General features: G+C 39.3%; 1 protein-coding gene across 15 annotated transcripts in view; it reads right to left on the reverse strand.

The window, feature by feature from the left end:
- Window positions 1-13,180, reverse strand: part of AMPdeam (AMP deaminase) — a 231,436-nt gene that overhangs the window by 104,475 nt on the left and 113,781 nt on the right. For all 15 annotated transcript variants that reach the window (XM_070086034.1, XM_070086036.1, XM_070086032.1 and 12 more), the window contains 2 exons: window positions 13,142-13,180; window positions 9,668-9,798 (listed from right to left, as the gene is read on the reverse strand). The exon at window positions 13,142-13,180 is cut by the window's right edge and continues 26 nt beyond it. In XM_070086034.1, coding sequence (XP_069942135.1) covers window positions 9,668-9,798; window positions 13,142-13,180 — 170 coding nt within the window. The remainder of the gene's footprint in view (window positions 1-9,667; window positions 9,799-13,141) is intronic.

The raw sequence follows: 13,180 nt of genomic DNA on the forward strand, positions 1-13,180 counted from the left end.
TTAAAAACCATTTGTCTCCATTCACTCCTATCAAACACGCTCAAGCATGCCTGCTGGAAGTCCAAGCCCCTCGCACACAAAACCTCCTTTACCCCCTCCCTCCAACCCTTCCTTGGCCGACCCCTACCCCGCCTTCCTTCCACTACAGACTGATACACTCTTGAAGTCATTCTGTTTCGCTCCATTCTCTCTACATGTCCGAACCACCTCAACAACCCTTCCTCAGCCCTCTGGACAACAGTTTTGGTAATCCCGCACCTCCTCCTAACTTCCAAACTACGAATTCTCTGCATTATATTCACACCACACATTGCCCTCAGACATGACATCTCCACTGCCTCCAGCCTTCTCCTCGCTGCAACATTCATCACCCACGCTTCACACCCATATAAGAGCGTTGGTAAAACTATACTCTCATACATTCCCCTCTTTGCCTCCAAGGACAAAGTTCTTTGTCTCCACAGACTCCTAAGTGCACCACTCACTCTTTTTCCCTCATCAATTCTATGATTCACCTCATCTTTCATAGACCCATCCGCTGACACGTCCACTCCCAAATATCTGAATACGTTCACCTCCTCCATACTCTCTCCCTCCAATCTGATATTCAATCTTTCATCACCTAATCTTTTTGTTATCCTCATAACCTTACTCTTTCCTGTATTCACCTTTAATTTTCTTCTTTTGCACACCCTACCAAATTCATCCACCAATCTCTGCAACTTCTCTTCAGAATCTCCCAAGAGCACAGTGTCATCAGCAAAGAGCAGCTGTGACAACTCCCACTTTGTGTGTGATTCTTTATCTTTTAACTCCACGCCTCTTGCCAAGACCCTCGCATTTACTTCTCTTACAACCCCATCTATAAATATATTAAACAACCACGGTGACATCACACATCCTTGTCTAAGGCCTACTTTTACTGGGAAAAAATTTCCCTCTTTCCTACATACTCTAACTTGAGCCTCACTATCCTCGTAAAAACTCTTCACTGCTTTCAGTAACCTACCTCCTACACCATACACTTGCAACATCTGCCACATTGCCCCCCTATCCACCCTGTCATACGCCTTTTCCAAATCCATAAATGCCACAAAGACCTCTTTAGCCTTATCTAAATACTGTTCACTTATATGTTTCACTGTAAACACCTGGTCCACACACCCCCTACCTTTCCTAAAGCCTCCTTGTTCATCTGCTATCCTATTCTCCGTCTTACTCTTAATTCTTTCAATTATAACTCTACCATACACTTTACCAGGTACACTCAACAGACTTATCCCCCTATAATTTTTGCACTCTCTTTTATCCCCTTTGCCTTTATACAAAGGAACTATGCATGCTCTCTGCCAATCCCTAGGTACCTTACCCTCTTCCATACATTTATTAAACAATTGCACCAACCACTCCAAAACTATATCCCCACCTGCTTTTAACATTTCTATCTTTATCCCATCAATCCCGGCTGCCTTACCCCCTTTCATTTTACCTACTGCCTCACGAACTTCCCCCACACTCACAACTGGCTCTTCCTCACTCCTACAAGATGTTATTCCTCCTTGCCCTATACACGAAATCACAGCTTCCCTATCTTCATCAACATTTAACAATTCCTCAAAATATTCCTTCCATCTTCCCAATACCTCTAACTCTCCATTTAATAACTCTCCTCTCCTATTTTTAACTGACAAATCCATTTGTTCTCTAGGCTTTCTTAACTTGTTAATCTCACTCCAAAACTTTTTCTTATTTTCAACAAAATTTGTTGATAACATCTCACCCACTCTCTCATTTGCTCTCTTTTTACATTGCTTCACCACTCTCTTAACCTCTCTCTTTTTCTCCATATACTCTTCCCTCCTTGCATCACTTCTACTTTGTAAAAACTTCTCATATATATATATATATATATATATATATATATGTATACAGTGTATATATATACACACCTACCATCCGACTTACGACCTGCTCGACTTACGACCACTCGGCTTACGACTGTGTTTTTTTTTTTTTGCCAAATTTCTGGGAAATAAACCACTATTTGTGTTGTACACAGTGTTTATCCTAAACCTTACAGTATAAAATACAGTACTAACAGCATAAAAAATAATGTAAAACATGAAATACCTAAATAAAACAATAAAATAAAGTCATTACAAAAATGTGATGTGGATATTCGGTAGTAATGTTCGACTTACGTCCATTTCGACTTACGACCGGTTTCTCGGAACCGAACTCGGTCGTAAGTCGGATGGTAGGTGTATACACACACACACACACACACATATATATATATATAGTAGGGCCCCGCTTTACGGCGTTTTGCTTTATGGAGTTCCACTAATACAGTCATTTTAAATTACGTATGACCAAAACTCGTTATATGGCTCCCCCCCACCTGACTTTCTAATACAATCACCGCGCCCCACCCTGTTTGTTTACGTTCTTTGTGAGCTCCATAAGCACTAAGTCTCTCCATTATGTCTGGAAACTCCAAAATTTCAAGTGCTTTTAAGAGTTATTTCATATTTTATATACACCTACCATCTGACTTACGACCGAGTTCGGTTCCGAGAAACCGGTCCTAAGTCAAAATGGACGTAAGTCGAACTTTACTACTGAATATCAACATAACATTTTTGTAATGACTTTTATTTTATTGTTTTATTTTGGTATTTCATGTTTTATTTTACTTTTTATGCTGTTAGTACTGTATTTTATACTGTAAGGATTAGGATAAACACTGTGTACAACACAAACACTTGTTTATTTCCCAGAAATTTGGCATAAAAAACACAGTCAAAAGTCAAGTCGTCGTAAGTTGAGCAGGTCGTAAGTCGGATGGTAGGTGTATACTCTGATAATTATACTTATGTATACCTGTACCTAAATAAACTTACATACTGTGCTGGCATGCAGGTTCACACTAAAATCAGTAAGAGTGTCTTATATCTCGAGACCTCATATTAGTAATGATAATAATAATCACAGAGTCTCATTAAATGTCGTATATTACGTTAATATACACATTTTCATTAATCCATCTATGGTACTTTTTCAAAATTATATAATAAACACGATGCATAACATAAAGATGATAAATACACCCTACAATAGAATAAATAAAAATAAATATGAGATGTGGTAGCCAGACGACTTGCACAAATGACAATATTAGAAATGATAATAATAATAATAATCACCGAGTCTTATTAAATGTCGTATATTACGTTAATATACACATTTTCATTAATCCATCCATGATATTTTTTCAAAATTATATAATAAACACGATACATAACATACAAAGATGATAAATACACCCCACAATAGAATAAATAAACATAAATATGAGATGTCGTAGCCAGATAACTTGTACAATTGACGGCAAGAATTATATTTTCTCTAGTCTGACATAAGAGAAAATGTGTTACTTGGGGTAACTGTAGAAAATTATTCCTTTTGTATGTAAGTATGTAAGTTTATTCAGGTATACACAAATACAGTTACATAGATTATCATACATAACAGCATATATGTTGAGAACCTAGGATAACCCAAAAAAGTCAGACAGAGTGACTTATTTCCACTGCCTTCACTCAGAGCGTCATTTCTTCTAAAAATGGTGTTACATGAGAATGGGAGTGTTCCTCTTTATTTATTCTACTGTATCAATGTAGAGACAACTTGTACACAATGTAACTTGTACACAAACCAGACGTGTACGCTTTATTTACAAAACTTAGGTTCGCTTGGTTTGTTTACATAACTGCACCTGTCCTCCCTCATGTACTCATTCTCTCTCTCTCTCTCTCTCTCTCTCTCATTTATTCGTTTTATCTCGTTTACTCACTCCTGACCCTACATTAAGACTACAACTATTTTAAGATAAGTAATGAGTGAACTGTATATGCATTTTATCACTCTGGGATGCTTAAATATCATAGAATAGCATGTGTGGGTGGAATGGCCTGGTATAGTAGCTCGGCTGACTACAATACATACCACACTTGATTTCTTACAATAAATACTATTTGTCTCACCCTAGATTAATACTACAAATATTTTAAGGCAAGTAATGAATGTACTATGTGTGTATTGTACTTTTTTATTCTTTTTTGATGCCTAGTTCTATTGCTAACTTAATATATGTTAGTGTAAACTTGTTATCTAGTACTATTTGTATGCATTTATAAGGGAAAAAAAAGGGTGTTCCACTTTACAGCGATTTCCGCTTTACGGCGGTAGCCTGGAACCTAACCTGCCACATAAGTGGGGCCCTACTTTACGTATAAAGATACACAACATATCCCTCCAAACTGCCAATATCCAAAACCCCTCCTTTGAAGTGCAGGCATTGTACTTCCCATTTCCAGGACTCAAGTCTGGCTATATAAAAATAACCGGTTTCCCTGAATCCCTTCACTAAATATTACCCTGCTCACACTCCAACAGCTCATCAGGTCCCAAATACAATTCGTCTCCATTCACTCTCATCAAACATGCTCACGCATGCTTGCTGGAAGTCCAAGTCCCTCGCCACAAAACCTCCTTTACCCCCTCCCTCCAACTTTTTCGAGGATGACCCCTACAGATTTATACGCTCTCTGAGTCATTCTACTTTGTTCCATTCTCTCTAAATGACCAAACCACCTCAACAACCCTTCTTCAGCCCTCTGACTAATACTTTTAGTAACTCCACACCTCCTCCTAATTTCCACACTACGAATTCTCTGCATAATATTTACACCACACATTGCCCTTAGACAGGACATCTCCAGTGCCTCCAGCCTCCTCCTCACTGCAGCACTTACAATCCATGCTTCACACCCATACAGTGGCAGTTCGTCCATAGGAGCTGCAGAGCTGCAGTCCCCCCAAATGCTCACTGCCAGACATATAACTTCATCAACCTTACACTAAAATAATTTGCAACTGACAAATATATTACAGGAAAATCTGTTGTATGTTGTTTTCAACGTATTCATAAGCAAATTTTTTATTTTTTATTGAAATGAGATAAAAAATTATTAAAAATGGAAGTTTGATGCGGTACGATAGTATAGGTATTACATGTACAGTGGACCCCCGACTTACGATATTAATCCGTTCCAGAGAGCACATCGTAAGATGAAATTATCGTAAGTCAACTTAATTTTCCCCATAAGAAATAATGGAAATCAAATTAATCCGTTCAAGACACCCAAAAATATGAAAAAAAAATTTTTTTACCACATGAAATATACATTTTCCTACACACAAAAAGAAAGATACATGCACAATATACATTGTGCATGTACTAGTGTACTAAATGAAGAATAAATGACACTTACCTTTATTAAGATGTGGTGATGAGTGATGAGACACTGTTTGTGTCCTGGGAGTGCCTTTTCCTCCTGAGTAATGTAGGTCCTGTTTGGCATTTTCTTCCAGAACAGGCCTTATCACACTGTGTATGCCACTATGATTCTTAAATCTCTCAAACCAACCTCTGCTGGCCTTAAATTCACCAATATGAGCACTAGTTCCGGGCATTTTGTCCTGTTCACCTGGGTGTTAGTAGACTGGTGTGGGTCACATCCTGGGGGACAAGAATAAGGACCCCAACGGAAATAAGTTAGACAGTCCTCAATGACACACCTCCTTTCTTGGGTTATCCTGGGTGGCTAACCCTCTGGGGTTAATTGTTTCTCAGTATTCTCGATAAGCCCATGGTGGCTTATTTAGCAGTTACAAGCACTAAAAACGCTGGAATAATACAAAATTTACTGAATGTATGCGTGCAACTGTCTGCCCTGGCTTGTAAACAATGTCACACTAGGCTGAGGTACTCAGGCCACACGGCCGCGTTTGGGACGAATGATGTAAGTTGAGTTTTTCAACGTAGGTCGGGGTCAAATTTTTATGCTGACAAGCATCATAAGTCGGGGGTCCACTGTACTGGCATTACGAGCCGCCACTGCACCCATATAAGTGTTGGGACCACTATAATCTCATATGTTCCCTTCTTTGCCTCCATGGATAACATTTTTTGTTTCCACAGATACCTTAGTTGTCCAGTATAAATAATTTTCATAAATTATGTGTATAAATCAGGAAATGGGTGGGGCTTGAAGCCATGGCAGGTAAGTCCTAAAGCTCATAGGCCATGGGTTCAAGCCCCCACCCATTTCATAATATGTTTGCGACTGTGTTGTTACGATTTTGTGAGTTATGCATATAATTACTATTACTGTATGAGATTATTATTAAATTATAATGATTATATAGAGCCATTATTATTATTATTATTATTTTATTTTTTATTATCACACTGGCCGATTCCCACCAAGGCAGGGTGGCCCGAAAAAGAAAAACTTTCACCATCATTCACTCCATCACTGTCTTGCCAGAAGGGTGCTTTACACTACAGTTTTTAAACTGCAACATTAACACCCCTCCTTCAGAGTGCAGGCACTGTACTTCCCATCTCCAGGACTCAAGTCCGGCCTGCCGGTTTCCCTGAATCCCTTCATAAATGTTACTTTGCTCACACTCCAACAGCACGTCAAGTATTAAAAACCATTTGTCTCCATTCACTCCTATCAAACACGCTCACGCATGCCTGCTGGAAGTCCAAGCCCCTCGCACACAAAACCTCCTTTACCCCCTCCCTCCAACCTTTCCTAGGCCGACCCCTACCCCGCCTTCCTTCCACTACAGACTGATACACTCTTGAAGTCATTCTGTTTCGCTCCATTCTCTCAACATGTCCGAACAACCTCAACAACCCTTCCTCAGCCCTCTGGACAACAGTTTTGGTAATCCCGCACCTCCTCCTAACTTCCAAACTACGAATTCTCTGCATTATATTCACACCACACATTGCCCTCAGACATGACATCTCCACTGCCTCCAGCCTTCTCCTCGCTGCAACATTCATCACCCACGCTTCACACCCATATAAGAGCGTTGGTAAAACTATACTCTCATACATTCCCCTCTTTGCCTCCAAGGACAAAGTTCTTTGTCTCCACAGACTCCTAAGTGCACCACTCACTCTTTTTCCCTCATCAATTATATGATTCACCTCATCTTTCATAGACCCATCCGCTGACACGTCCACTCCCAAATATCTGAATACGTTCACCTCCTCCATACTCTCTCCCTCCAATCTGATATCCAATCTTTCATCACCTAATCTTTTTGTTATCCTCATAACCTTACTCTTTCCTGTATTCACCTTTAATTTTCTTCTTTTGCACACCCTACCAAATTCATCCACCAATCTCTGCAACTTCTCTTCAGAATCTCCCAAGAGCACAGTGTCATCAGCAAAGAGCAGCTGTGACAACTCCCACTTTGTGTGTGATTCTTTATCTTTTAACTCCACGCCTCTTGCCAAGACCCTCGCATTTACTTCTCTTACAACCCCATCTATAAATATATTAAACAACCACGGTGACATCACACATCCTTGTCTAAGGCCTACTTTTACTGGGAAAAAATTTCCCTCTTTCCTACATACTCTAACTTGAGCCTCACTATCCTCGTAAAAACTCTTCACTGCTTTCAGTAACCTACCTCCTACACCATACACTTGCAACATCTGCCACATTGCCCCCCTATCCACCCTGTCATACGCCTTTTCCAAATCCATAAATGCCACAAAGACCTCTTTAGCCTTATCTAAATACTGTTCACTTATATGTTTCACTGTAAACACCTGGTCCACACACCCCCTACCTTTCCTAAAGCCTCCTTGTTCATCTGCTATCCTATTCTCCGTCTTACTCTTAATTCTTTCAATTATAACTCTACCATACACTTTACCAGGTATACTCAACAGACTTATCCCCCTATAATTTTTGCACTCTCTTTTATCCCCTTTGCCTTTATACAAAGGAACTATGCATGCTCTCTGCCAATCCCTAGGTACCTTACCCTCTTCTATACATTTATTAAATAATTGCACCAACCACTCCAAAACTATATCCCCACCTGCTTTTAACATTTCTATCTTTATCCCATCAATCCCGGCTGCCTTACCCCCTTTCATTTTACCTACTGCCTCACGAACTTCCCCCACACTCACAACTGGCTCTTCCTCACTCCTACAAGATGTTATTCCTCCTTGCCCTATACACGAAATCACAGCTTCCCTATCTTCATTAACATTTAACAATTCCTCAAAATATTCCCTCCATCTTCCCAATACCTCTAACTCTCCATTTAATAACTCTCCTCTCCTATTTTTAACTGACAAATCCATTTGTTCTCTAGGCTTTCTTAACTTGTTGATCTCACTCCAAAACTTTTTCTTATTTTCAACAAAATTTGTTGATAACATCTCACCCACTCTCTCATTTGCTCTCTTTTTACATTGCTTCACCACTCTCTTAACCTCTCTCTTTTTCTCCATATACTCTTCCCTCCTTGCATCACTTCTACTTTGTAAAAACTTCTCATATGCTAACTTTTTCTCCCTTACTACTCTCTTTACATCATCATTCCACCAATCGCTCCTCTTCCCTCCTGCACCCACTTTCCTGTAACCACAAACTTCTGCTGAACACTCTAACACTACATTTTTAAACCTACCCCATACCTCTTCGACCCCATTGCCTATGCTCTCATTAGCCCATCTATCCTCCAATAGCTGTTTATATCTTACCCTAACTGCCTCCTCTTTTAGTTTATAAACCTTCACCTCTCTCTTCCCTGATGCTTCTATTCTCCTTGTATCCCATCTACCTTTTACTCTCAGTGTAGCTACAACTAGAAAGTGATCTGATATATCTGTGGCCCCTCTATAAACATGTACATCCTGAAGTCTACTCAACAGTCTTTTATCTACCAATACATAATCCAACAAACTACTGTCATTTCGCCCTACATCATATCTTGTATACTTATTTATCCTCTTTTTCTTAAAATATGTATTACCTATAACTAGACCCCTTTCTATACAAAGTTCAATCAAAGGGCTCCCATTATCATTTACACCTGGCACCCCAAACTTACCTACCACACCCTCTCTAAAAGTTTCTCCTACTTTAGCATTCAGGTCCCCTACCACAATTACTCTCTCACTTGGTTCAAAGGCTCCTATACATTCACTTAACATCTCCCAAAATCTCTCTCTCTCCTCTGCATTCCTCTCTTCTCCAGGTGCATACACGCTTATTATGGCCCACTTCTCACATCCAACCTTTACTTTAATCCACATAATTCTTGAATTTACACATTCATATTCTTATTATAATTAATGCATACGATTCATATTTTGAACACCAAAATCAGAATTCATCTTGTCTCAATTTGCATTAAGCTGAAATTTATCACACACATTACAATGATTTTTCTGCATTGTAATAAGAAGTTCACATTATGTTCTAAAGCTGCAGACATTACAAAGTGCAGGATAATATGTACACACTTACATAAAGGTAAGCTTTAAATAGAGAATGTAATAAAATAAGTGAGCAAAGCATTGGCCTATACAGACTGCCTTGTTAAGTTCAAGTTTGTTTTCCTCTTCATCTGAGTTCACATGTACAATACTGTAACTCAGTACAGTAGGATGCTATTTACTTAAATTTCATTTGACTCCTCAATAAATTTATATTGACCAAATAATTTTTTGAGACTACAAAATTTTCTTTGCTGATTAAAAAGAACTAACCTTCAAGACTTTTGGGATCACTGCAAGCACCAGCATAGCGTAGGCCCTGACCCATAGGGTCCTCCATGCCAGCCTCACGTAAAAAACGAGCAGTCACACTGGGGAAACTTTGAACTGCCCATGCCATGTACCTGTGTTTGAAGGTAAAAATAAAATAAATTATTCAGACTACTAACCAAGAGGGTTAACATGTAAGGATAATCCAGAAAAGCTAAGCAGTGTGGCTTATTTCTATTGGGAATCTGCGAGTCCTCTTTCCCAGGATGTAAACCACAAGGCACCTGACACTCAGGCACGTATTTACTACTAAGTGAACAATGGCAGAAGGTATAAGGAAACATTCCTGTCTCAACCCAGAACTGAACTTGGCACGTTTGGATAATGAACTGTGCTTCAAGTTATATATATAGGAGCACAATTCAATTCTCTGGGATTACAGTACATCTTTTCTGTAGATTCTAAGCCCCTTGTTATACAAATCATCTTGATCAGACTAAAACTAGTACAGTCAAATCTAGTTATCTTAAACTCCTTTGTACCTAGGGTAGTATGTCATAATTATACTATTTGTGAATTAAACGGAAAACATACAGGAGGAGAATGAAATAGCCAGAAACCATGCCTGAGGCTAACTTGTGTGTCCGGGGCTAGGATGAAACATGGCTTGTAACCAGTTAACCTAGCTATTTGAGGTATCTGTAGCTTAATGTTCTAAAACTTTACTTGGGAAGCCAACACTTCCCACACATGGGCACATGGGTTCAAATCCTGCTGACCGTGATCTTTCTCTGTAGTATATACCTCCACTTATTTCCGCGTAGATCATTGATTTATATGTATAATATACGTATAATACGCACGTGCACACACTCTTAGAGACTGAGAGCAACTCTGAGATCAGGGTCTGGATAATAAAAGAGCTAAGAAAGGAGGCTGGCAGGTGGCATTAAACCACAGACCAGACTCACTGACAAGTACATATAGTATTCAAAGTCAAGGTGAAGATTATCAAGAACAGATTGACGGAGCACCTAAAAAAGAATGAGATTATACATGATAACCAGCACAGTTTCAGGGAGAGGAAATCCTGTGTCACAAACCTACTGGAGTTTTATAGCAAGATGACAGAAGAGAGAGAGAGGGTGGGTAAAATGCATTTTCTTAGACTTCAAGAAGGATAGCGACACAGTTTCACAAAAGAGATTAGTGCAAAAGCTAAAGGAGCAGGCAGGAATAACAGGAAAGGCATTACAATGGATGAGAGAATACCTGACAAGAAGGAAACAACAAGTGATGGTATGTGATGAGGTAAAAATAAAAGATAAAGATAAAAAATTTTATTTCTTTGCAAAGGTTACAACGTGTAATTACAATTTTGATTTGTTCAGTACAAAGAAAGTCTCTATCATGCCGGGGCATTTCGGACAGGCTAATCCTAATACTTAAAAACTACTTAGGTCTAGACAGGATAAGAGTGGTTAATTTTTAATTATTAATTATTTTATCCAATGAATAATAAGATATTTTATCTTATGGATAATAATCTTGATGTAGCATAAAACTAATAATAATATTACAAGTAATGTGATTAATAATAAAGATTTATTTCTTTGACAAAGGTTACAAAGAGTAATTACATTGTTGATTTGTTAGGTACAAAGAAAGCCACTATCATGCCGGGGCATTTCAGGCAGACTAATCCTAATACGCTTTTTTTTTACATGCTTTCTTATGGAGAAAATCAAGGTCGGAGCGCTACGCACACAAACGTAGATCTACATTTAGATAGTTTAATGGTTAAAAACTACTTAAGTCTACACAGGATAAGAGTGGTTATTTTTTAATTATTTATTATTTTATCTTAATACTAATGCAAGGTAGTCAAAGTTGAGGTTTATAACATTAATCATCTTGATGTTGCACATAATGAATAACAATATTACAAGCAATGGTGTCAGAGTAGGTGCCTCTGACATGCAGAGTTTAAAATGGGTCAGTCCTAAGGCCAGTGCATATATGAATGTGTATGTGAATATGTATATATGTGGATGACATGGCATAAGGGATAAATTCAGAGAAGTCCCTGTTTGCAGACGATGTGAAGCTAATGTGGAGAATTCAAGTGGATGAGGATCAGGTGGGACTACAATGGGATCTAGACAGGCTGCAAGCCTGGTCCAACAACTGGCTCCTGGACTTTAACCTCACCAAATGCAAAGTCATGAAGACTGGGAAAGGTGAAAGAAGACCTGTAGATGAATGGTTCAGAGAACCGACATGTTGATAAATTAGACACATGTGCAACTCTTGGGTATCTTTATTGAGGAAACGTTTCGCCACACAGTGGCTTCATCAGTCCATACAAAGGAGAATCTTGAAGAACAGGAGGAGAATGAGGTAATCAGTCCCTCAACCTTGAGTCGATGTGGTCAGTCCATCAATCTTGAATAGAATACGGCATACGTGCGGAGAAGGAGCTTATAAACCGTTGGCAGGAGAAATGGAGCAGTCAAAGGTGGTGTCACATTTGTTCAATGTGGAAGTAGGTTGTGCCCAAGAATTAGGCAAGTGAAGAATTCCCAAGTATTAAGATCCCAAGAAGTTGCAGTGTCTGACAGGTTTGTAGATGAATGGTTCTGAGAACCGACATGTTGATAAATTAGACACATGTGCAATGTGTCTAATGCACATGTGTCTAATTTGTGAAAGAAGACCACAGACAGAGTACAGGCTAGGGGGCCAAAGTCTGGAAACCTCACTCAAGGAAAAAGATCTTGGGATGAGTACAATACTGAACACATCTCCTGAGGCAAGCATCAGCCAAACAACTGCTGCAGCATACAGGCACCTGGCAAACCTAAGAAGAACGTTTTGACACCTGAGTAAGGAATCATTCAAAACTGTGCAGCGTGTATGTCAGCCCCATATTGGAGTATGCAGCACAAGTATGGAACCCACACCTGGTCAAGCATGTCAAGAAATTAGAGAAAGTGCAAAGGTTTGCAACAAGATTAGTCCCGGAGCTAAGGAGTATGTCCTATGCGAAGAGGTTAAGGGAAATCAATCTGACGACACTGGAGGACAGGAGAGATGGGGAGACATGATAATGACATATAAAATACTGAGAGGAATTGACAGGGTGGATAGGGACAGGATGTTTCAGAGATGGGACACAGCAAGAAGGGGATACAACTGGAAGTTGAAAACTCATCTGAGTCACAGGGATGCTAGGAAGTATTTATTTAGCCATAGAGTTGTCAGGAAGTGGAACAACTGGAGAGCGATGCAGTGGAGGCAGGATGCATACATAGCTTTAAGAAGAGATACGACAAAGCTCATGGAGCAGGGAGTGTGTACCTAGTAGTAACTAGTAAAGAGGTGGGGCCAGGAGCTATGATTCAACCCTTGCAACCATAAATAGGTGAGTACACACACACACACCTAGTCATCATGTTTATCTGATGTAATACTTACTTCTCACGAAGTCTAAGTGCCTCAATGAGAAGTTTTGAT

Source organism: Cherax quadricarinatus, chromosome 18, assembly GCF_038502225.1.
Source record: "Cherax quadricarinatus isolate ZL_2023a chromosome 18, ASM3850222v1, whole genome shotgun sequence".
NCBI classification, from domain to species: Eukaryota; Metazoa; Arthropoda; class Malacostraca; order Decapoda; family Parastacidae; genus Cherax; species Cherax quadricarinatus.